Raw genomic sequence first — 25952 nt, forward strand, 5'->3', positions numbered from 1 at the left:
AAGAACTGTGACCAACTCTCGTTGGTTCAGTGATCAATTGGTAGGTTTATGCCATTAAAAAGATTGCGATCATTGTGAGAGGAACGATCTAACCAATTAGAGTTAAAATCACCCAGTATAATTTTTTCACTAGTGCAATCTAAGGAATTGATTGTGGTCAGGATACCTTTGGTAGTTTCAGCAGGAGCATTAGGAGGTTTATAGATGTTACCTATGATCAGCCGTTTGTTCTCATGTAATGTTATTTTAACAAAGAGACATTCAAAATGCAGAGGATTGGTGAGACTAGTTCTGAAGCCAAATTTGAGGAGACATACGTCAAAAGACCCCCTCCTCTTGAGCCTCTGTTTTTCTAAATAAAACATAGTTATCAAGTTTAACTTCATTATCAGAAATATTATTGTTCAACCAAGTTTCAGAAAGCGTAATTACATGAGGTTTATTATAAGTGAGCCAGGCTTTCAGTAAATCAATTTTAGGCCACAAGCTCCTAATGTTCAAATGAATGACATTCATACCTTTAACAGAATTCATTGACCAAAGATAACAAAATAAATAGTCTCACAGTATATTAACAGAAATGCACACAAAGCATCATCATAAGTTGTGGTAAATAACAAGCAGGGACTGAGGATAGGAGAATCAGAAGGTGAGCTACACACACACACACACACACTCACACACACACACACACACACACACACACACACACACACACACACACACACACACACACACAATGGACACAAAAAATACATAAAATCAGGCTGCATCATTGATGGGAAAAGAAAAGGAGATTAAGTATAAAAAAGATTGTGGCAGCATAACGATGCAGTTCATGTTTAAAGGGTACAATGTTCGGTTTGGATTTGGCCCATTTGTTTTTGTGGATGTGAAATTTCCCCAAACTCAAGATTAACTGACAGAAAAAGCACAAGTCTTTGTCTTGGTCATCATAATAAATAAAGATGTGTTTTTCCTGGGAGATTCGCCTTAACATTTCGATGGAGCAAACCGGAAAAAGTTACCTTCTATAAATGTAGGTGTGAAAGACAAAAGCCATCGCGTACAACTGCCTCCATCAACAAATTTAAATTATTATACATTATTTCATTCTCATTGCTTATGTAAAATTGTATTCAACAAAGTGATCAAGACAATCCTGTTAATTAAAAGAATAATATTTGTCTGTAAAACATATCATGAAATTAGTTTGTTTGGCAGAAAATTAAGCACTAGGGTCAGAAATAAACAAAGTAAAGTAAAGAAATTACTGATTTAATTCGGGTGTTCAGTGTCTTAAAGCAAAACAATGATTTCTCCAAACCTCTTCAAGTCATCTGTGAACTCCCCATTGATTGTGAAAGCAGTCCCACACGTTCAGTCAGTCTATGACTGGTTATGGATCATTATGTCTTACCACATGTGTCGTCTGATTGAAGCTTGCCCCATAGATGTGACAGAGGTGAAAGTGTCATATTTGAATCCTTAAATTATATATCTTCAAACCCGAACTGGGCTGGAGATTAAGTTCAATCTTTTGCCTCTTTAACTGTATTTTAATATACCAATATAAAATATACTAGAGTCTTCCAACCAAGCACTGAAGAGAGTTGAAGTTCGATGCAGTAGAGCTTTATTCACATTTGCAGTCAATAAAACCTGAGTCGTACACAAGAGGAACAGGGCCCTGCCAGACAACACAGCACGACTGACTTCACTCTCCTTTAACACACCATTCATACTTTTGACATCACATGGGTTTTATTACATTACTTTGCATATTGCTCCTCTAGCTCCTTTTCCCCGAACCCTAACCCTTCAAATAAAGGTCAAACATGAATAGATATAAAAACAATATGAAGAATAAAGATTAAACAAAAATGACTGAATGAAGCACACTTTGATTATAAAAGTAACATAATAGGGCCTACACAGTTTTATGTTCTTTTCCAACACATGATCCATAACACACACACATTTTACACTACAATATGATAGTGGGCCCTTTAGTTTTCTAACCATATTTCATGGCGCCCCTTTTTCAACTGGCCAGCAAAGACACGGGGCTGAGCGGCTTCTCTCTCTGTAGCTCTCCGCTCTGTTCCTGGGCCCAACTACACTCACGGGGGGTTTCTAGTACAGGCCTGAAGTTCACATAGGGACCATGCACTCACATCTAAAACTGGGTTATATGGTGGAAGATGTTCAATAAGAGTAACAGGAGTTCAAATAAAGGGCAGTCAAATTTTATCACAGTAAGAGTTAAACATAGATTATGAAATACACACTTTTGACTATAATGGTAACAGGCCTACAATTTTTATGTTCTAATTCACTATATAAGCCATCATACACATGTTTTACACTACAAACTCTGTATGTGCTGATGATGAACCTCTTTGTTTGTGGCTGATGACAGACCTGCTTCTCACCTGTGGATTCTAATAATCATTTCCTATTCAAGACTGATTGGTCACTTCATTTTTTCCCTACAGATGTTTACATCTTCTCATCTGTGTGTGTTTTTACATGTGCTAAGGACTGGTAAGAATATCTGAATCTTTCCCCACATATTTCACAAGAATAAGGCTTCTCACCTGTGTGGATTTTTGTATGAGTAGTCAAATATGACTTGGTCCTCCATTTTTTCCCACAAGTGTTGCAGGTGTACGGCTTCTCACCCGTATGACTTCTCATATGGACCACCAAGCTTATCTTTTGGGTAAAGCCTTTATCACATATTTCACAAGTATAAGGCTTCTCACCCGTGTGGATTTTTGTGTGCTTGATCATGTTTGAAATGCAACTAAAATGTTTTCCACAAGTGGTGCAGGTGATCTTCTCACCTGTGTGATTTCTCATATGGTCCACCAAGTATACTTTTTGGGTAAAATCTTTTTCACATATTTCACAAGAATACGGCTTCTCATCTGTGTGGGTTCTTGTATGATTAGTCAAATGTGTCTTGGTCCTCCATTTTTTCCCACAAGTGTTGCAGGTGTACGGCTTCTCACCCGTATGACTTCTCATATGGATCACCAAGCTTGTCTTTTGGGTAAAGCCTTTATCACATATTTCACAAGTATAAGGCTTCTCACCCGTGTGGATTTTTGTGTGCTTGATCATGTTTGAATTGGAACTAAAATGTTTTCCACAAGTGGTGCAGGTGATCTTCTCACCTGTGTGATTTCTCATATGGTCCACCAAGTATACTTTTTGGGTAAAATCTTTTTCACATATTTCACAAGAATAAGGCCTCTCACCAGTGTGGATTCTTGTATGCTTATTCAATTCTGACTTGGAACCAAACTTTTTCCCACAAGAGTTGCAGATGAACTGTGTCTCACCTGTGTGGATTATTAAGTGTCTTGTCAATTGTGAAGTGGTTTTGAACCTTTTCCCACATCTTCCACAAGAATAAGGCCTCTCACCTGTGTGAGTTCTCATATGGACCACCAAGTGTGTTTCACGGGTAAAACCTTTGTCACAAATTTCACAAGAAAAAGGCCTCTCACCTGTGTGGATGTACGTATGCCTGATTAAATCCGTCTTTCTGGTACATTTTTTCCCACAAGTGTTGCAGGTGTATAGCTTCTCACCTGTGTGTATTCTCATATGGATGTCTAAGTTTATTTGATGCATAAAACCTTTCCCACATTTTACACACAAATAGGGTCTCTCACCTGTGTCACTACGTACATTGTCACTGTCACTTTTGACGTTTGAGCGACATCTCCTTTTTGGTTGTGCCTGCACATTTCCAGGTGGTTCTGGGTCTACATGTCCACTTCCTTCCTGATGTTGGCTCTCAGCTACACCAGAGCTGTAAGAGAGGAGCTGCTGGTCACTGGTTGGTTCTGGTTCTCTGTGGTCACTTCCCTCATGAGTAGGAGTCAACATAAAGGTGTCAGTCTCCTGCTTCAGTAGCAGCTGCTCTCCCTCTTGACTGCTGCAGACCTCCTCTTCCTCTTTAATCTGTGGAGGCTCTGGCTCCTCCTGCTCCAGACTGGAGAGAACAAACTCCTCCTCTTCCTCTTTAATCTGTGGAGGCTCTGGCTCCTCTTGCTCCAGACTGGAGAGAACCTCCTCCTCCTTACAGACATGTTGCTGTGGGAGCTCTGGAACAACAAGAAGACATGAGAATTAGACATCATGGACAAACTTAGACCATTTTATCCAAAAGAGGATGTAGGACGATGGCTATACAGCTATATAATACTCCTTTCCCACTGGCCAAAAAACTCGTTTAAACCCGCTAACAGGCTCTTAGTGGCAGTGGGAATGGCGCACCGACCCACGTCGACCCGTGTCAAATCACTCGGCAAACGACACGGGTTAAAATCGCCTTCAGTCGGCTCGGCTCCGATTGGCTTGCAGTGGGAACGCCAGACCTGGGTCAACCCGCTAATTTACGTGATGACGTTGAGCGTTACGTGACGCCACGTCATCGTGCCAGTCGCGTCTCATATCACGTACCAAAACAAACCTCTTCTCTCATTCGAGACTGGGATCAAAAGATCAAAGAACACTGACCAAAAAAGACTGAAAAAAAGAAGCAACAGTCTGTTTAACTGACGTGTTGTTCTGCGGACGAACCGTCATACGGCCAGGCGCCTCGTCTGCCTCGGACCTCACACTCCCCGGCGGGCGGCTGTGGCATTACGGTGTTTCTCGCACCGCAGATGAAAGCGGGGCGACAGGTTTATGCTCTGTCTGATGCCCCAGCGGGGGGGTCAGACTCGTCCGCACTTCATTAACTAGTCGTTCATACTTTGTGCTATTTCAACAATTAACGTTCAGCTTTTTCGGGACATTATTGCTATGACTTTTCTCTTTTCAACTATTCATACTTTTTCAAATATTCAACTATTTCAGATTTTTTTTGTCCCATAGGAAAGGCATTGAAACAGTCTTCAAACTCTTCAAATTTCCTTACTTCTTTGAACTTTCTCCCATAGACTTCATTTGACTTTTAAACTGTAGACAAACTTTTAATTTATTCCTGTATGACTCGTCTTATTGATATCTTCAACAGTTTCAGATTTTTGGTAGTTTTAAAATCATTAAAAATGTTGACAAAATCCAACCCCTTTCTCTGTTTCTTTCTTTTTCTACCCCTCTCTATCTCCATCAACCTCTTTCTATCTAGGCTATCACCCCCCCCTCTCTCTTTTTCTTCTTTCTTTCTTTGTCTTTTAACTTCACTCTTTCTTTATTTCTACCCCTCTCTCTTTTTCTTTCTTTCTTTCTTTCTTTCTTTCTTTCTATCTCTCTCTGGCTTTTTACCTCTTTCTTTTTAGCCCCCTCTATCTCTATCTATCTACCACTTTCTATCTATTATCCCCCTCTCTGTCTCTTTTTTTTCTTTCTTTCTTCTACTCTCTTTCTGTCTTTTTGCTTCCTTCCTTCCACCCATAGAAAGACATTCATCTCTCACCCTTCAAGTTTTAAGTTTTAGCTTTAGCCTTTTTCAACATTTCCTCAGCAGTTTCTTCAGCTAACTCAGCATTAGCGTTCAGCTGCTTTCAGCATTCACACGCATCCTGTTGGAAATGCTTCTTTTCCTAGTTTCCTTTGTTTCACAGTTCAATGATCTTTAATCCATTGATTGTGGCCTTTAAATGTAAACAGATCGTCCTGGATTCTACATGAGTCACATGTTTGTTTACATTGAGTCCCTCCTGGTTTTACAGACCTGTCCTGTGGAGCTTTATCTCTGGTTTTAGGACGATATCCAGCAGTCTGCGCTGACGATCGATCTCCTCCTCGTACTCGACGACAGTTTGTTTAAAGACTCTGAATATTTCTTCAGCAGCAGCAGTTAGTCGCTCGGTGACAAACTCTCTCAGAGACTCAACTGAAGACATCGTTGCTTCATCCACACTGAAATATTTCTCTGAGATACGACCACAGCGACCGTCTTCAAACTGACTCCACACAACACTGCTGGCGCGTGGTCTGCTTACTTCCGCTGGGTGTCACATTGTGAAGTTCCGTCTGGGGCCGTTGACTCGCCGTTTTGGTAGGAAATAGATCCAGGGCGAGAGGGCCCCGTCAAAATAAAAGCACCAAGCTAATAAAATGCGTTGAAACTCTTTAATTTAAGGAATATGATTTACAAGAAAGTCCCCGAGCCGTTGCTTTTATTGTGTCTATTTTATACGTTTTATGTTGGTGAACACTTTTATTTTGGTGAATTTGGTGATTTTGGTATCCGCTACAGAATGCAGACGAAATTCGGAGTAAACAGACACCGTTTTTTTTTTTTTTTTTTTTTTTTACAGAAAAAGAGACAAGGCTAAAGCAAACAAAAAAAAAAACACACACATCAAAAAACAAAAGACAGCCAGAGGCCTTTACAAATCACTTAGGCTACACAAAATTTTTCCATACGTTTTGGCAGCTTTCTTATTTCTAATGTCCTTGATTGTGGCAGCATAACGATGCAGTTATGTTTAAAGGGTACAATGTTCGGTTTGGATTTGGCCCATTTGTTTTTGTGGATGTGAAATTTCCCCAAACTCAAGATTAACTGACAGAAAAAGCACAAGTCTTTGTCTTGGTCATCATAATAAATAAAGATGTGTTTTCCTGAAAGATTCGCCTTAACGTTTCAATGGACCAAACTGGAAAAAGTTACCTTCTATAAATTTAGGTGTGAAAGACAAAAGCCATCGCGTACAGCTGCCTCCATCAACAAATTTGAATTATTATACATTATTTCATTCTCATTGCTTATGTAAAATTGTATTCAACAAAGTGATCAAGAAAAGAATAATATTTGTCTGTTAAACATGAAATTAGTTTGTTTGGCAGAAAATGAAGCACTAGGGTCAGAAATAAACAAAGTAAAGAAATTACTGATTTAATTCGGGTGTTCAGTGTCTTAAAGCAAAACAATGATTTCTCCAAACCTCTTAAAGTCATCTGTGAACTCCCCATTGATTGTGAAAGCAGTCCCACACATTCAGTCAGTCTATGACTGGTTATGGATCATTGTCTTACCACATGTGTCGTCTGACTGAAGCTTCCTCCATAGATGTGACAGAGGTGAAAGTGTCATATTTGAATCCTTAAATTATGCCTCTTTAACAGTATTTTAATATACCAATATAAAATAAACTAGAGTCTTCCAACCAAGCACTGAAGAGAGTTGAAGTTCGATGCAGTAGAGTTTTATTCACATTTGCAGTCAATAAAACCTGAGTTGTACACAAGAGGAGAACAGGGCCCTCATACTTTTGACATCACATGGGTTTTATTACATTAGTTTGCATATTGCTCCTCTAGCTCCTTTTCCCCGAACCCTAACCCTTCAAATACAGGTCAAACATGAATAGAAACAATATCAAGGATAAAGGTTAAACAAAAATGATTATATACTGAATGAAGCACACTTTGATTATGAAAGTAACATAATAGGGCCTACACAGTTTTATGTTCTTGAAAACTTGCTGAGCGGCTTCTCTCTCTGTAGCTCTCTGCTCTGTTCCTGGGCCCAACTACACTCACGGGGGGTTTCTAGTACAGGCCTGAAGTTCACAGAGGGGCCATGCACTCACATCTAAATCTGGGTTATATGGTGGAAGATGTTCAATAAGAGTAACAGGAGTTCAAATAAAGGGCAGTCAAATTATATCACAGTAAGAGTTAAACATAGATTATATCATAAATGAAATACACACTTGTGACTATAATGGTAACGGGCCTATTTTTATGTTCTAATTCACTATATAAGCCATCATACACATGTTTTACATTACAAACTCTGTATGTGCTGATGATGAACCTCTTTGTTTGTGGCTGATGACAGACCTGCTTCTCACCTTTGGATTCTAATAATCATTTCCTATTCAAGACTGATTGGTCACTTCATTTTTTCCCTACAGGTGTTTACATCTTCTCATCTGTGTGTGTTTTCACATGTGCTAAGGACTGGCGAGAATATCTGAATCTTTCCCCACATATTTCACAAGAATAAGGCTTCTCATCTGTGTGGGTTCTTGTATGAGTAGTCAAATGTGTCTTGGTCCTCCATTTTTTCCCACAAGTGTTGCAGGTGTACGGCTTCTCACCCGTATGATTCCTCGTATGGATCACCAAGCTTTTCTTTTGGGTAAAGCCTTGATCACATATTTCACAAGTATAAGGCTTCTCACCTGTGTGGATTTTTCTATGCATGATCATGTTTGAATTGGAACTAAAATGTTTTCCACAAATGGTGCAGGTGAATGGCTTCTCACCTGTGTGATTTCTTGTATGCTTAGTCAATTCTGAGTTGGTACCAAATTTTTTCCCACAAGAGTTGCAGGTGTACGGCTTCTCACCTGTGTGGATTTTTATGTGTTTTGTCAAATTTGAAGTGGTTTTGAACCTTTTCCCACATCTTCCACAAGAATAAGGCCTCTCACCTGTGTGAGTTCTCATATGGACCACCAAGTGTGTTTCACGGGTAAAACCTTTGTCACAAATTTCACAAGAAAAAGGCTTCTCACCTGTGTGGATGTACGTATGCCTAATTAAATCTGTCTTTCTGGTACATTTTTTCCCACAAGTGTTGCAGGTGTATAGCTTCTCACCTGTGTGTGTTCTCATATGGATGACTAAGTTCATTTGATGCATAAAACCTTTCCCACATTCTACACACAAATAGGGTCTCTCACCTGTGTGACTACGTACATTGTCACTGTCACTTTTGACGTTTGAGCGACATCTCCTTTTTGGTTGTGCCTGCACATTTCCAGGTGGTTCTGGGTCTACATGTCCACTTCCTTCCTGATGTTGGCTCTCAGCTACAGCAGAGCTGTAAGAGAGGAGCTGCTGGTCACTGGTTGGTTCTGGTTCTCTGTGGTCACTTCCCTCATGAGTAGGAGTCAACATAAAGGTGTCAGTCTCCTGCTTCAGTAGCAGCTGCTCTCCCTCCTGACTGCTGCAGACCTCCTCCTCTTCCTCTTTAATCTGTGGAGGCTCTGGCTCCTCCTGCTCCAGACTGGAGAGAAAAAACTCCTCCTCTTCCTCTTTAATCTGTGGAGGCTCTGGTTCCTCTTGCTCCAGACTAGAGAGAACAAACTCCTCCTCCTTACAGACATGTTGCTGTGGGAGCTCTGGAACAACAAGAAGACATGAGAATTAGACCATCATGGACAAACTTAGACCATTTTATCCAAAATTCTGTAGGACGATGGCAAACTGGGCTTTTTTACTACAACAGCTATATAATACCACTTTCCCACTGGCCAAAAAACTAGTTTAAACCCGCTAACAGTCGGCTTTTAGTGGCAGTGGGAATGGTGCACCGACCCGCATCGACCCGCGTCAAACCACTCGGCAAACGACGCGGATTAAAATCGCCTTCAGTCAGCTCGGCTTGAACATACTTTGTGCTATACTTTGCGCTATTTTCAACAATTAACGTTCAGCTTTTTCGGGACATTATTGCTATGACTTTTCTCTTTTCAACTTTTCATACTTTTTCAAATATTCAACTATTTCTGATTTTTTTTGTCCCATAGGAAACGCATTGAAACAGTCTTCAAACTCTTCAAATTTCCTTACTTCTTTGAACCTCTTAAACTTCAGCATACTTTCTCCCATAGACTTCATTTGACTTTTAAACTGTAGACAAACTTTTAATTTATTCCTGTATGACTCGTCTTCTTGATATCTTCAACAGTTTCAGATTTTTGGCAGTTTTAAAATCATTAAAATTTTTGACGAAATCCAACCCCTTTCTCTGTCTATCTACCTCTTTCTATCTATCACTCCCTCACTCTCTTTTTTCTCTCTTTTTCTTCTTTCTTTCTTTCTTCTATCCCCTTTCTCTGTCTTTTAACTTCACTCTTTCTTTATTTCTACCCCTCTCTCTTTTTCTTTCTTTCTTTCTTTCTTTCTTTCTATCTCTCTCTGGCTTTTTACCTCTTTCTTTCTAGCCCCCTCTATCTCTATCTATCTACCACTTTCTATCTATTATCCCCCTCTCTGTCTCTTTTTCTTATTTCTTTCTTCTACTCCCTTTCTCTGTCTTTTTGCTCCCTTCCTTCTTTCTTTCGCCCATAGAAAGACATTCATCTCTCACCCTTTAAGTGTTAGCTTTAGCCTTTTTCAACATTTCCTCAGCAGTTTCTCCCGGTTTTACAGACCTGTCCTGTGGAGCTTTATCTCTGGTTTTAGGACGATATCCAGCAGTCTACGCTGACGATCGATCTCCTCCTCGTACTCGACGACAGTTTGTTTAAAGACTCTGAATATTTCTTCAGCAGCAGCAGTTAGTCGCTCGGTGACAAACTCTCTCAGAGACTCAACTGAAGACATCGTTGCTTCATCCACACTGAAATATTTCTCTGAGATACGACCACACCGACCGTCTTCAAGCTGACTCCACACGGACACACATGATGACGCTGCTGGCGCGTGTCTTTTGTTTACTTCCGCTGGTTGTTCCGCTGGGTGTCACATTGTGAAGTTCCGACAGCTTCATCAGTTGAGCTCAAAGTGGTTTCATTTAACAAGGAAACTATGTTATTTTGTTATGTTATTTTAAAACACAACAAAAAAGACAGCCAAAGGCCTTTACAAATCACTTACACAAAATTTCTCCTACGTTTTGGCAGCTTTCTTATTTCTAATGTCCTTGATTGTGGCAGCATAACGATGCAGTTCATGTTTAAAGGGTAATGTTCGGTTTGGATTTGGCCCAGATGTGAAATTTCCCCAAACTCAAGATTAACTGACAGAAAAAGCACAAGTCTTTGTCTTGGTCATCATAATAAATAAAGATGTGTTTTTCCTGGGAGGATCGCCTTAACATTTCGATGGAGCAAACCGGAAAAAAGTTAAATGTAGGTGTGAAAGACAAAAGCCATCGCGTACAACTGCCTCCATCAACAAATTTAAATTATTATACATTATTTCATTCTCATTGCTTATGTAAAATTGTATTCAACAAAGTGATCAAGACAACCCTGTTAATTAAAAGAATGTCTGTAAAACATATCATGAAATTAGTTTGTTTGGCAGAAAATGAAACACTAGGGTCAGAAATAAACAAAGTAAAGTAAAGAAATTACTGATTTAATTCGGGTGTTCAGCGTCAACAATGATTTCTCCAAACCTCTTCAAGTCATCTGTGAACTCCCCATTGATTGTGAAAGCAGTCCCACACGTTCAGTCAGTCTATGACTGGTTATGGATCATTATGTCTTACCACATGTGTCGTCTGACTGAAGCATGCTCCATAGATGTGACAGAGGTGAAAGTGTCATATTTGAATCCTTAAATTATATATCTTCAAACCCGAACTGGGCTGGAGATTAAGTTCAATCGTTTGCCTCTTTAACTGTATTTTAATATACCAATATAAAATAAACTAGAGTCTTCCAACCAAGCACTGAAGAGAGTTGAAGTTCGATGCAGTAGAGTTTTATTCACATTTGCAGTCAATAAAACCTGAGTCGTACACAAGAGGAACAGGGCCCTGCCAGACAACACAGCACGACTGACTTCACTCTCCTTTAACACACCATTCATACTTTTGACATCACATGGGTTTTATTACATTACTTTGCATATTGCTCCTCTAGCTCCTTTTCCCCGAACCCGAACCCTTCAAATAAAGGTCAAACATGAATAGATATAAAAACAATATGAAGAATAAAGATTAAACAAAAATGACTATACACTGAATGAAGCACACTTTGATTATAAAAGTAACATAATAGGGCCTACACAGTTTTATGTTCTTTTCCAACACATGATCCATAACACACACACATTTTACACTACAATATGATAGTGAGCCCTTTAGTTTTCTAACCATATTTCATGGCGCCCCTTTTTCAACTGGCCAGCAAAGACACGGGGCTGAGCGGCTTCTCTCTCTGTAGCTCTCCGCTCTGTTCCTGGGCCCAACTACACTCACGGGGGGTTTCTAGTACAGGCCTGAAGTTCACAGAGGGGCCATGCACTCATATCTAAAACTGGGTTATATGGTGGAAGATGTTCAATAAGAGTAACAGGAGTTCAAATAAAGGGCAGTCAAATTTTTATCACAGTAAGAGTTAAACATAGATTATGAAATACACACTTTTGACTATAATGGTAACAGGCCTACAATTTTTATGTTCTAATTCACTATATAAGCCATCTTACACATGTTTTACACTACAAACTCTGTATGTGCTGATGATGAACCTCTTTGTTTGTGGCTGATGACAGACCTGCTTCTCACCTTTGGATTCTAATAATCATTTCCTATTCAAGACTGATTGGTCACTTCATTTTTTCCCTACAGGTGTTTACATCTTCTCATCTGTGTGTGTTTTTACATGTGCTAAGGACTGGTAAGAATATCTGAATCTTTCCCCACATATTTCACAAGAATAAGGCTTCTCACCTGTGTGGATTTTTGTATGAGTAGTCAAATATGACTTGGTCCTCCATTTTTTCCCACAAGTGTTGCAGGTGTACGGCTTCTCACCCGTATGACTTCTCATATGGATCACCAAGCTTTTCTTTTGGGTAAAGCCTTTATCACATATTTCACAAGAATAAGGCTTCTCACCTGTGTGGATTTTTCTATGCGTGATCATGTTTGAATTGGAACTAAAATGTTTTCCACAAATGGTGCAGGTGAATGGCTTCTCACCTGTGTGATTTCTCATATGGTCCACCAAGTGTGATTTATGGATAAAACGTTTTTCACATATTTCACAAGAATAAGGCCTCTCACCTGTGTGGGTTCTTGTATGCTTAGTCAATTCTGAGTTGGTACCAAACCTTTTCCCACAAGAGTTGCAGGTGTACGGCTTCTCACCTGTGTGGATTTTTATGTGTTTTGTCAAATTTGAATTGGTTGTGAACCTTTTCCCACATGTTTCACAAAAATAAGGCTTCTCACCTGTGTGAGTTCTCATATGGTCCACCAAGTGTGTTTCACGGGTAAAACCTTTGTCACACATTTCACAAGAAAAGGGCCTTTCAGCTGTGTGGATGTACGTATGCCTAATCAAATTTGTTTTGCTGGTAAATTTTTCCCCACAAGTGTTGCAGGTGTACGGCTTCTCACCTGTGTGTGTTCTCATATGGACGTCTAAGTTTATTCGATGCATAAAACCTTTCCCACATTTTACACACAAATAAGGCCTCTGACCTGTGTGACTTCTTAAATGTCTTCTCAGTGTTGACCTGTCATTGAATTCTTTCCCACAAAATGTCCTTTCCCCTGTGTGGCCACTCTGGTGTTTTTTCAGTTTAGACTCACACTTAAAGTCTTTTCCAGAAGTGTCACGTTTTAGAGTCTTTTTGCCTTTCTTAGTCTCACAGTGAGTCTTTGTTGTAGGAGAGTTGTGTACATTGTCACTGTCACTTGTGTTTGTGCGACGTCTCTTCTGTGGTTGTGTCTCTAAATTTCCAGGTGGTTCTGGGTCTACATGTCCACTTCCTTCCTGATGTTGGCTCTCAGCTACACCAGAGCTGTAAGAGAGGAGCTGCTGGTCACTGGTTGGTTCTGGTTCTCTGTGGTCACTTCCCTCATGAGTAGGAGTCAACATAAAGGTGTCAGTCTCCTGCTTCAGTAGCAGCTGCTCTCCCTCCTGACTGCTGCAGACCTCCTCCTCTTCCTCTTTCATCTGTGGAGGCGCTGGCTCCTCCTGATCCAGACTGGAGAGAACAAACTCCTCCACCTCTTCCTCTTTCATCTGTGGAGGCTCTGGCTCCTCCTGCTCCAGACTGGAGAGAACAAACTCCTCCTCCTCTTCTTCTTTAATCTGTGGAGGCTCTGGCTCCTCCTGGTCCAGACTGGAGAGAACAAACTCCTCCTCCTCTTCTTCTTTAATCTGTGGAGGCTCTGGCTCCTCCTGGTCCAGACTGGAGAGAACCTCCTTCTCCTTACAAACATGTTGCTGTGGGAGCTCTGGAACAACAAGAAGACATGAGAATTAGACCATCATGGACAAAACTTAGACCTGCGTCCTATTTTATCCAAAATTCTGTAGGACGATGGCGAACTGGGCTTGTTACTGTGGTATATTGATGTGTTGATGAAAAGAAGCGATCACCGCGGCGCTAACATGTCTCCACTTGTATTCAAAAAGAGTTTATTTACAAGAAGAACAGTGTTCAAAGAATGCCGAATCCTGGAGTATCTCTGGTGCCAATGTGAGATCTCTCTTTCTTGGCCCAAACTCTAACCTTATATACTGTATCTGGCTCCAAAACTCCACCTTTCTTCCAACAGAAGATGCAATTAAATTTACTCATTAACAAAGATATGACCCAACATGTACACTTCATCCTCCTAGCATTTAACCTGTAACCTTTAGGATTACATGGACATCTAAATTAAAGAAGATACATAAGCCTTAAGCATTTAGCCTTCAACGGGTCATACACCCTAAACACGAAAAGGACCTTCTTTATAGAAGAAAGTAATATAATTCAGAACATAAAAGTAAGAAATTTCAGGTGGAAAAGTTCATGCTTCTGTCATATGACAGGGTGTAGCCGCTAGCCTATGAATGGAAGGAGGTCAAAAATATAATACTTTCACTTCGAGACTCAATTTAAACTTTAAAATGATGGCACAAGTCTCGTCCATTATTCCACGTTTGGGAATTCTAGTTTTTGGTCAATCACTGTTCAGTGCCCATGATCATTTATTTTTGGAGAAATGTTGAGATTATACTGGGCGTGTATTTTCTCTATGCTATGCTATGCTCCCAGCCACAAATTACACTCTACACACATTTTTTTCACAGATAAACAATATCTTAATGACCATACCACAACCACAGTCACATCACTGTGTTTTACAGACCTGTCCTGTGGAGCTTTATCTCTGGTTTTAGGACGATATCCAGCAGTCTGCGCTGACGATCGATCTCCTCCTCGTACTCGACGACAGTTTGTTTAAAGACTCTGAATATTTCTTCAGCAGCAGCAGTTAGTCGCTCGGTGACAAACTCTCTCAGAGACTCAACTGAAGACATCGTTGCTTCATCCACACTGAAATATTTCTCTGAGATACGACCACACCGACCGCCTTCGAGCTGACTCCACACAGACACAATGGCGCGTGTTCTTTGTTTACTTCCGCTGGGTGTCACATTGTGAAGTTCCGACAGTGAACATTAAGCTTCATCAGTTGCGCTCAAATCAAATACAAATATGGTTTCATTTAACACAGAATGTTATTTTGTCTGATTAAGGACAAGACCTGCCAACAAGAAACTTTCTGAAATCATGTCCAGTCACGATCGACGGTTGCAATAATGTCACTTTCATACCCATTCACTACAATGTGTGTTGCCCACTTGCTTGAAAATTGATGAAAACGGCCGTGTTTTTGCTTTTAGGGGTCTTGGTCATATTAAGTTATACTTATTGTTTATTTCAAAATGTAACAATAATGTAGACAGCTTTTTGTTTTTGTTTTAAGGGGTCTATGCTATTGACGTGAGGGCTTTAACAATACCCTTATCCCGCCACCAGGGGGCTCTTATTCCAGCACTCAAATTGCAACATATCAAAGAGGTGATACTGAAGAGGTCCACAATATATGGTCAGTGCTACTACCTGAGAGACAGATTCACTGTTGGAGATCCCCACCGTACCCCCACAAAGCTGACAAGGACACCAAGGGTTCAGGCAACAGGCAACTGTACTTTAATCAATGATGTGTTCAGAGATTAGGTTCAGTATGCAGATGTGAAAGAATCCCTGTGGACAGACTCACATGTAGTCGTAGGCTACTTAACAAGACTTGTCTACTTGTCACCAACTAGATCCAGAAGATCTGCCACAGTACAAACCCCACCGACAACCCAACCAGTGTGATAGATAGATAGATAGATAGATAGATAGATAGATAGATAGATAGATAGATAGATAGATAGATAGATAGATAGATAGATAGATAGATAGATAGATAGATAGATAGATAGATAGATAGATAGATAGATAGATAGATAGACAGACAGACAGACAGACAGACAGACAGACTTTATTATATTTTATTATTAAAAGGTCTCTCACTACCATTTGTATTCTGTAATATGAAGAATTACTTCAATAACATTTAATTGCTAACACGCAGGACATTGTTTGATTATTTTGTTGATCAGTGTCATTAATGTCACATCTTAACATCAAAAGAACACAACAGGGCAGCCAAATATGACTAAAGAGATTTATTAACCCCAACAGTGACTACAGAGTAAAGTGAGGACTGGTAAGAATATCTCAATCTTTGCCCACATGTTTCACAAGAATAGGGCTTCTCACCTGTGTGGATATGCTGAATGAAATCTGTCTGGCAGGAAAACTTTTTCATACAGGTGTTGCAGGTAAAAGGCCTCTCATATATGGGTTCTTCTGTGATTCTTCAGGCTTGTAGTGCGTGCGAAACTTTTCCCACATGTTTCACAAGAATAAGGCTTCTCACCTGTGTGAGTTCTCATATGGATCACCAAGTGTGTTTTATGGGTAAAACCTTTGTGACACATTTCACAAGAAAAAGGCCTTTCACCTGTGTGGATGTACGTATGCCTAATCAAACTGATCTTTCTGGTAAATTTTTTCCCACAGGTGTTGCAGGTGTACGGCCAATCATCTGTGTGCATTCTCATGTGGACATCCAAGTTCATTTGATGCAAAAAACCTTCCCCACATTTGACACACAAATAAGGCCTCTCACCTGTGTGACTTCGTGAATGTGTTCTCAGTGTTGACATGTCACTGAATTCTTTCCAACAGAAACTACAACAAAATGTCCTTTTAGGTGTGAAAGACACACTTCCAGAAGTGTCACATTTTAGAGTCTTTTTGCCTGCTTCTGGGTCTACATGTCCACTTCCTTCCTGATGTTGGCTCTCAGCTACAACAGAGCTGTGAGAGAGGAGCTGCTGGTCACCGGTTGGTCCTGGTTCTCTGTGGTCACTTCCCTCATGAGTAGGAGTCAACATAAAGGTGTCAGTCTCCTGCTTCAGTAGCAGCTGCTCTCCCTCCTGACTGCTGCAGACCTCCTCCTCTTCCTCTTTAATCTGTGGAGGCTCTGGCTCCTCCTGGTCCAGACTGGAGAGAACAAACTCCTCCTCCTCCTCCTCCTCCTCCTCCTTCTTACAGACATGTTGCTGTGGGAGCTCTGGAACAACAAGGAGACGTGACAAATATAGAGATCAATCAAGTGACAGTATACAAGTATTACAACAAAATCAGAAGAAGAAACAGGAAGTACAGAGAAGACATGGAGGAACTTGTAGGACACAGAATCAGACATTTAAATCTCAGTACGTAATGTGATGGCACAAAATTAGATCTGAATGAACTGGCTACTGTGTTACTTTTCAATCAGACTATTGTGGTTTTACAGACCTGTCCTGTGTAGCATAGTTTCAGGTTTCCAAATGAGATCCTGCAATCTGTAAGTCTCCTGCTTCAGTAGCAGCTGCTCTCCTTCCTGACTGCTGCAGACCTCCTCCTCTTCCTCTTTAATCTGTGGAGGCTCTGGCTCCTCCTGGTCCAGACTGGAGAGAACAAACTCCTCCTCCTCCTCCTCCTTACAGACATGTTGCTGTGGGAGCTCTGGAAGGACAAGGAGACATTACTAATCTGATCATGAAGAAACTCAGATCTAAGTTTTCACTCATAACAAACTTGTCCAAATATCCAATCAAAGAAAAATATTTGAATAAAGTATAAAAATAATCAAGCAAAACGTACTGATGGTGAGGTGGGAGTTTAACCCAGTGGTTCTCAAACTTTTTTTTTTTTTTTTTTACATCTAAGACCCCTAAATTGATCCAACTTAGACTACGGACCACCATTGGACAAAACTTTTAAGAAAACACCAGAAATGCACAAATATTTACTTCATCAATGTACATTCAACTTAGGCGTGAATTTTTGGAAAGATTACAGAGAAATTTCTGGAAAAAAAAACTGGTATACAATTCCTCCCAAAAATTGAAACATTCATGTGGTAAAAAAAACAAAACAATATTTGGAATAAAAGTGGTAACATTTTTCAAAAAATTATAGAAAAACAAATCAAATTTCTGAAAAAAAAAAAAAAAAAAAAGTAAATAAATAAACAAAGTGGTAAAATAAAAGAAGGTTTTTAAAAAATCGAGGGGAAACTGGTAAAAACAATAACAGGCTAATCTGTTTTTTTAAATTTTTATTTTTATTTCGAAGTGACAAACAGTTCTACTGGGAGGAGACTCCATCTGGAAAGAGAACGCACCAGGTAAGTGATTGATGATGGATGGAGGGATTCGAGGGAACAAGTAGAAGAGAGACAGAGCAAAACAAACCTCAAGCAGCACATCAAGCAAACAAAGAGCTGTGTGTAAAACTGAACAGGAAACAGGTGAAAACACTAAAGGTTGAAGAAGTTGTTCCCCCCCGGTGGTCCTGACCTGCTACAATCATGACAACAACAAAGACTATAGTGTCTCTGCTCCTGGTTTTACAGACCTGTCCTATGGAGCTTTATCTCTGGTTTTAGGACGATATCCAGCAGTCTGCGCTGACGATCGATCTCCTCCTCGTACTCGACGACAGTTTGTTTAAAGACTCTGAATATTTCTTCAGCAGCAGCAGTTAGTCGCTCGGTGACAAACTCTCTCAGAGACTCAACTGAAGACATCGTTGCTTCATCCACACTGAAATATTTCTCTGAGATACGACCACACCGACCGTCTTCAAGCTGACTCCACACGGACACACATGCTAGCGCGCTGTCGTTGTTTACTTCCGCTGGGTGTCACGCTCTGAAATTCCGGTGGGGAACGTTTAACAATTTCTTCTAGGTTTCCGGTAGGCTGTACGCCATGCAGTGCAATGCTGCCCTCCACCGGTCATAGCCAGATCCTAAATAAATTCTCTCATGTAACCCAGTAGAGTGTAAGATTATAAGAAAAACGCCATCCTCTCTGCTGGTTGCACTCATGCTGCCACTGCAACTAAAGCTTTTTTATTACAGATACTAACAGATTCCCTTTTACCCATCTTGACATTCAAATCTATATTTTCTTTAGACAAGGACTCTCTAGCCAACCTGTCGGCAACTTCATTTACCTCTAGGCTAAAGTGTCACAGCACCCAAATAAAACACACATGGCACCCTAAACTCAAGACAACACAGGGTCGGGCACTAGAGGAGCCTACTAGAGCCACCAAAGCGGCAGCAGAATCTAAACAAATAACATTGTTCTGAGGCTTATTTTGCTTCATCCATTCCAAAGCTTTTAGAATTGCCCCACAGTTCAGCAGAGAAAACGGATTTGTCTGATAAGCAAATGCTGAATTGAAGATTCTCATCTGCAACAAATATCCCAGCCCCAGTATTCCCCGAGACAGGATCCTTTGAACCATCAGTAAAAATGTTCATGAATCCTTCAAACTGATTCTGGATCATTATCACATCTCTACTGAATATTTCTCCTTTCTTCAAGGAAAGACAGCAAAACCTCAGGTTCAGGAAGAAACCAAGGCGGAACAAGAGACCAAACATGCCATTCTTTGCCACTCTACTCCAAAATCCCTCGCCAATTGCTTTATACGATGAATTTTTTTTTAGCTTCTTTCCATTACCTGTAAACTCCCAGGAACTGTCTAGTAGACACCTTGAGGCAGAACTTTCCTCCTGATTTCCAGTAGAGATGGGATTTATGGCTCTTTGAGGGGAGCCGGATCTTGGTGAGCCGTTCCTTTCAAAGAGCCGTTCAAAAAACTGGCTCATTTGACTGATTTTTTAAATATTTATTAAGTTTTAAGAAGCCATTTTATCTTGGAAATAATGGGGTGAGATTTGGAACAAAATAATACAAAATTAGATATCCCACTAATATCTGAGTTTGCACGCCACTTACGTAGACAATGGAGCAGCTTCAATTGACTGTTATGAACACACAGAGATGTTAAAAAAAAAAAAGAACGGTTCCCAGCTGTGACTCGGTTCCCATCGTTCATGTTAACGAGCCGTTCAATAGAATCGGTTCGTTCGTGAACGTCACAACACTAATTTCCAGTGGCGATTCTCTCATTTCAATAAGTAAAGCAGGGAGTAAAGGCACCATTACAGACTCTCAAGGCCTTAGCCTGAACTCGGTCTAGTTACATATTCAATTTAATTGAATTCTTTATTTTATATCATAGATTTGGCAGGCTGAACCAAAAACCACACAACCATAAACCATAAAAAGTTACTTCATGTATTGTTATGTATGAAAAACAAAAGCTATAACATACAATTGCCTCTATGACCAAAGTGGAATTATAATGTTTCATGATGTATTAAATTCTAATTCTAGTTTTCAGTAAAATTATATTCAAAAGTGACAAACACATCCAAGTCCTGTTAATACAGTGAATTAAAAGAATATCAATTATCTAGTTAACATTGCATAGTATTAGTATGTTTAACAGAAAATGAGGCACTAGTCAGAGATTACTTGTTTAATTCAGGTGTTCAGTGTCTACAATGTACATGCAGTCTGGGCCATTTGGATCCATTATCACATGTGTGGTAGAGTATAGAAATGTTAACACCAATACTTTACAGCTCAGTTATTTACATTCTTAGAAACTAGACTCCCACACGTCCAGTCAGTTTATGACTTGTTATCTGTATGGATCATTATGTCTTACCACATGTGTGGTCTGACTGAAGCTTCCTCCACAGATGTGACAGAGGTGCAGCTTCTTACCTACTGTTCACATCAACTCTGTTCCCACATGTTGCACATACACCACAATTTATGCACAGAACTTCCTTTAGAGAGGGTGAAAATATATTATTCTTCAGTGTTGTCAATTTCATATCAAAGACTGTGACTTCTCCATTCAATGGTTGGTCTGATAAAAAACAAAAACAAACGACTGAGTGAGATTTAAGAACATTTTTAACAAGAATACCAGATACAGAGTAAGTGAAGTCTAATAAACATGAAGACGAGAGGACGGGGGGGAGGGGTGTGTGCAATCGTAGCGGAAATAATGAAAGTAATGGCAAACAAACACTAGGCAGGTTTCCAGGATGCTAAGTAGCCTACTGATTTTAATGTAACAATTGCCTTTGAGAACCAATGTCAAAAAGGAAGAAAGTAAAAAAAAAAGAAATCGATCACGGACTTCATGATCGATTACCATGGCAACGAACGAAGCTTCGATTTTTTTTGGGTCAGCCCTATTTGGATCCTTAACTCTGTATGTGCTGATCATGAACCTCTTATACCCCTTTCCCACTGGTCAAAAAACCCGTTTAAACCCGCTAACAATCGGCTTTTGGTGGCAGTGGGAAAGGCGCACCGAGCCGAGTCGACCCGCGTCGACGCGGGTCAAACGACTCGGCAAGCGACGCGGGTTAAAATCGCCTTTAATCGGCTCGGCTCCGAACGGCTTGCAGTGGGAACGCCAGACCCGCGTCAACCCGCTAATTTACGTGATGACACTGAACGTTACGTGACGCCACGTCATCGCGCCGGTCACGTCTCTTATCACGTACCAAAACAAAGCTCTGCTCCACTCTGCTCTCATTCGAGACTGGGATCAAAAGATCAAATAACACTGACCAAAAACGATTGAAAAAAAAGAAACGACAGTGTGTTTAACTGATGTGTTGTGTCGCGGACGTCCGTCACATGGCCGCGGCAGACTCGCTGTCCTCCGCGCCGTGGTCCTGGTGCTCAGGTCGGCCAGACACCTCGTCTGCCTCGGCGGACGGACACTCCGCGGCGGGCGGCTGTGGCATGACTGTGTGTGTCTCTTGCACCGCGGATGAGAGCGGGGGACTGGTTTATGCTCTGTCTGGTCCCCCAGCGGGGGGTCAGACTCGGCTCATTTTGGTCAATGGGAAAGGTGCCAAATGCCGATTGTTAGCGGGTCGACCCGCGTTTAAAAAACCCGCGTCGACCCGCTAATTTTAGTGGGAAAACGGCTTTAGTTTGTGGCTGATGACAGACCTGCTTTTCATCTGTGGATTCTAATAAACCAGCTCAAAACTGATTGGTCACCGCATTTTTTCTCGACAGGTGTTGCAGGTTTACGGATTTTGTGTGTTTTCATATGTGCTAAGGATATCTGAATCTTTCCCCACATATTTCACAAGGATAAGCCTTCTCACTTGTTTTTTTCTCTCTCTTTTTTTTTAAGTAGGCCTATATTTTTGGGGTTTGCATGCCTTTACTTGATAGGACAATTGAGGGAGACAGGAAATGGGGAGGCAGAGAGGGGGGGGTTGACACACAGGATGAGGCCACTTGGCGCGGGATTCAAACTGGGTCCGCTTGCAGTGAGGACTATAGTCTGAACACATGGAGTGGGTGCTCTAACAACTGAGCTTAACACCGCCCTATCTGTGTGAATTCTTGTGTGCCTATTGAAGGCTGGCTTGTCGGTAAACTTTTCCCCACAGGTGCTGCAGGTGTACGGCTTCTCACCTGTGTGAGTTCTTCTGTGATACGTCAGGCTTGTATTGTCTCTGAAAGATTTCCCACATGTTTCACAAACATAAGGCCTCTCACCTGTGTGGATTCTTGTATGCTTCTTCAAATCTGACTTTTTGGCAAACTTTTTCCCACAAAAGTTGCAGGTGTACGGCCTCTCACCTGTGTGAGTTCTTCTGTGAAGCTTCATGTTTGAATTGGTTGCAAACCTTCTCCCACATGTTTCGCAAGGATAAGGCTTCTCACCTGTGTGACTTCTCATATGGATCATCAAGGCTGCTTTATAGGTATAACCTTTGTCACATATTTCACAAGCAAAACGCTTCTCACCTGTGTGGAGGTATGTATGCCTAATCAAATGTGACTTCTTGGTAAATGCTTTCCCACAAGAGTTGCAGGTGTAAGGTCTCTCACCCGTGTGACTTCTTGAATGTTCTCTCAGTGCTGACATGTAACTGAATTCTTTCCCACAGGTGCTACAACAAAATGTCCTTTCACCTGTGTGGATTCTTGTATGAGTAGTCAATTCTGACTTGGTGGTACATTTTTTCCCACATGTTTCACAAGAATAAGGCCTCTCAACTGTGTGGGTTCTCATATGATTCACCAAGTGTGTTTTACGGGTTAAATCTTTGCCACACATTTCACAAGAAAAAGGCTTCTCACCTGTGTGGATTCTTGTATGCCTTATCAAATCTGACGGGCGAGTAAACTTTTTCCCACAGGTGTTGCAGGTGTATGACTTCTCACCTGTGTGACCACGTACATTGTCACTGTCACTTGTGTTTGTGTGACGTCTCTTCTGTGGTTGTGTCTCTACATTTCCAGGTGGTTCTGGGTCTACATGTCCACTTCCTTCCTGATGTTGGCTCTCAGCTACAGCAGAGCTGTGAGAGAGGAGCTGCTGGTCACTGGTTGGTTCTGGTTCTCTGTGGTCACTTCCCTCATGAGTAGGAGTCAACATAAAGGTGTCAGTCTCCTGCTTCAGTAGCAGCTGCTCTCCCTCCTGACTGCTGCAGACCTCCTCCTCCTCCTCTTTAATCTGTGGAGGCTCTGGCTCCTCCTGGTCCAGACTGGAGAGAACAAACTCCTCCTTACAGACATGTTTCTGTGGGAGCTCTGGAACAACAAGGAGACATGAGACAGAGGTGGTTTTTGTGATGGTGGAAAAAAAAAAGAAAAAAAGTATTTTGACATCTCATATCATGAGCTGTTATTAGTTTAGAGTCAATGATGTGATGCAACCCAATGTCAGTGCCAATGTGTATTTATTTATTTATTTATTTGGCGGCATAGTTGTGCAGTGGTTAGCTGGGGCCCTTCTGTGTGGAGTTTGCATGTTCTCCCCGTGCATGCGTGGGTTCTCTCCGGTTACTCTAGCTTCCTCCCACAGACCAAAGACATGCAGGTTAGGTTAATCAGCGACTCTAAATTACCCATAGGTGTGAATGAGAGTCTGGCTGTCTGTCTTGTTAGCCCTGCGATAGACTGGCGACCTGTCCAGGGCGTACCCCGCTATGTAAATTACGGATATCTGTAACTGAATTACGACTATTACAAATTCCAGTTTAAGATATCTACAACGTCATTTTGACTAGTCATAATTCCAGTTACAGATATCTACAACGTCATTTCGCCTAACTTAAGTTAAGATATCTGAAAAGGGACATGCAGCCTAGAATAGATATCTTTAAAGGGACAACAAGGAGTTTTGGAAAAGCGAAGCGTTTTCACACTACATTTTGAGCCTCTGTGCGCACCGTGAAATCCTTTGACCGGCGCAAGACAGACTCATGTTTTCATTCATCAAGAATTAAAGTCAGAGGTTAGAAGACGATCACACACCGTCGTAGTTCCGACCATAAACGGCGATTCGGCAGCGTTATTCTCATGACTCGCCACGAAACCGAAAGTAAAGAAAGCTGGTCGGCTCGACCAGCATTTCCGCCACCACTAATAATAACAAAATAATGATAGAGACAAAACGATATATTTATCGAAAATGGGCCCATTAACAAGTGTAGATTCATCCACATTAATATGAAACATTTTTTTTATTGTCGCGGAATTTTTCGTTCTGCCGATGGAGAAACTCCTCGTTGTCCCTTTAATTGAGGTGAATTAAAGATATCTTGAAATGGAATTATGACTAGTCAGAATCAAATTGTAGATATCTCAAACTGGTAGTAGTAGTCGTAATTTGGTTACAGATATAATTCACATAGCGGATCTACAACTTAATTGTAGATATCTGACAAACCCTATACACATGAATGGCAAAAGTGACTGGCAAAAGTGACTTCATTTGTCCTAGGAAGAACGTAGTTGTGGATATCTGAAACGACAATTGTGGATAGGAAGAATATAGTTGTGGATATCTGAAATATTCTTTTCGACAAGGCAAAACTGAATTACAGTTATCTGCAACACATATCCAGTTTGGCTTTTAAATGTTAAAATGGCTTGCCATACCCCGGTGGTCCTGACCTGCTCCAATCATGACAACAACAAAGACTAGTGTCTCTGCTCCTGGTTTTACAGACCTGTCCTGTGGAGCTTTATCTCTGGTTTTAGGACGATATCCAGCAGTCTGCGCTGACGGTCGATCTCCTCCTCGTACTCGACGACAGTTTGTTTAAAGACTCCGAATATTTCTTCAGCAGCAGCAGTTAGTCGCTCGTTGACAAACTCTCTCAGAGACTCAACTGAAGACATCGTTGCTTCATCCACACTGAAATATTTCTCTGAGATACGAACACACCGAACGTCTTCAAGCTGACTCCACACCATGGATGTATTATGCTCCACACAGACACAACGCTGCTAGCGAGCTGTCGTTGTTTACTTCCGCTGGGTGTCACACTGTGCAGTTCCGGTGAGGAACGTCAATTATTTTTCATTCCGCCTCAAAGTTTCGATGGAAATAAACGGCTGTGACATAAGCTGCAGGAAATGACATAAATCTTACCAATTAAATCTCGTCGAGAACTCCCGACTGGTTATGTTTACATGTAAAATCCTGGTATTTCAATTAAAAGAATATTAATATTTGGCTAGTAAAAATGAAGCACTAGAGTCAATTCAGGTTTTCAGTGTGTATAATGTACATGCAGTCTGGGCATTTATCATATTTTTAACTGTGGTAGGATATTAACATGAATATTTCACAGCTCAGTTATTTACATTCTTAGAAACTAGACTCAAAGTAAAACAATGATTTTTTCAAACCTTGTCTGTGAACTGAGTGTGAAATCTGTCCAACACATTAGTCAGTCTATGACTTGTTATCTTTATGGATCATTATACACATGTGTGGTCTGACTGAAGCTTCCTCCACAGATGTGACAGAGGTGCAGCTTCTCACCTGAGTGGATTCTACTGTTCACTGACTAACACGTCACTAACTCTGTTTCCACATGTTGCACATACACCACAATTTATGCACAGAACTTCCCTTGGAGAGGGTGAAAATATATTATTCATCAATGTTGTCAAATTCATATCAAA

The 25952-nt window shown here is 40.8% G+C and overlaps 4 protein-coding genes and 2 pseudogenes across 5 annotated transcripts in view; all 6 read right to left on the reverse strand.

The window, feature by feature from the left end:
• The window catches only part of LOC146969790 (uncharacterized), a 138375-nt gene that overhangs the window by 38399 nt on the left and 74024 nt on the right, over nucleotides 1-25952 (reverse strand). The gene's annotated exons all lie outside the window — the stretch shown is intronic.
• On the reverse strand, nucleotides 1768-5879 carry LOC146969794 (uncharacterized). Its single transcript, XM_085805339.1, has 2 exons — nucleotides 5699-5879; nucleotides 1768-4121 (listed from the first exon to the last, which is right to left on the reverse strand). The coding sequence occupies exons 1-2, from the start codon at nucleotides 5868-5870 to the stop codon at nucleotides 2503-2505; spliced, it is 1791 nt and encodes a 596-aa protein (XP_085661465.1). The 5' UTR covers nucleotides 5871-5879; the 3' UTR covers nucleotides 1768-2502.
• Nucleotides 7594-10314, reverse strand: LOC146969795 (uncharacterized). Of its 2 annotated transcripts, XM_085805332.1 has the most exons (3): nucleotides 10143-10314; nucleotides 9070-9107; nucleotides 7594-9027 (listed from the first exon to the last, which is right to left on the reverse strand). In XM_085805332.1, the coding sequence occupies exons 1-3, from the start codon at nucleotides 10312-10314 to the stop codon at nucleotides 7897-7899; spliced, it is 1341 nt and encodes a 446-aa protein (XP_085661458.1). In that variant the 3' UTR covers nucleotides 7594-7896. The 2 variants fall into 2 exon arrangements, with proteins under 2 accessions (XP_085661458.1, XP_085661457.1); XM_085805331.1 differs by having other exon boundaries at nucleotides 7594-9107.
• Nucleotides 12140-15023, reverse strand: LOC146969796 (uncharacterized). Its single transcript, XM_085805355.1, has 5 exons — nucleotides 14816-15023; nucleotides 13868-13912; nucleotides 13258-13708; nucleotides 13013-13185; nucleotides 12140-12928 (listed from the first exon to the last, which is right to left on the reverse strand). The coding sequence occupies exons 1-5, from the start codon at nucleotides 14985-14987 to the stop codon at nucleotides 12297-12299; spliced, it is 1473 nt and encodes a 490-aa protein (XP_085661481.1). The 5' UTR covers nucleotides 14988-15023; the 3' UTR covers nucleotides 12140-12296.
• LOC146969797 (uncharacterized) lies at nucleotides 16178-18687 on the reverse strand (annotated as a pseudogene).
• Nucleotides 20623-25216, reverse strand: LOC146969798 (uncharacterized; annotated as a pseudogene).

The sequence above is a fragment of the Trachurus japonicus genome, chromosome 17, assembly GCF_045865225.1.
Source record: "Trachurus japonicus isolate A0001 chromosome 17, Traja_1.0".
Classification (NCBI taxonomy): Eukaryota; Metazoa; Chordata; class Actinopteri; order Carangiformes; family Carangidae; genus Trachurus; species Trachurus japonicus.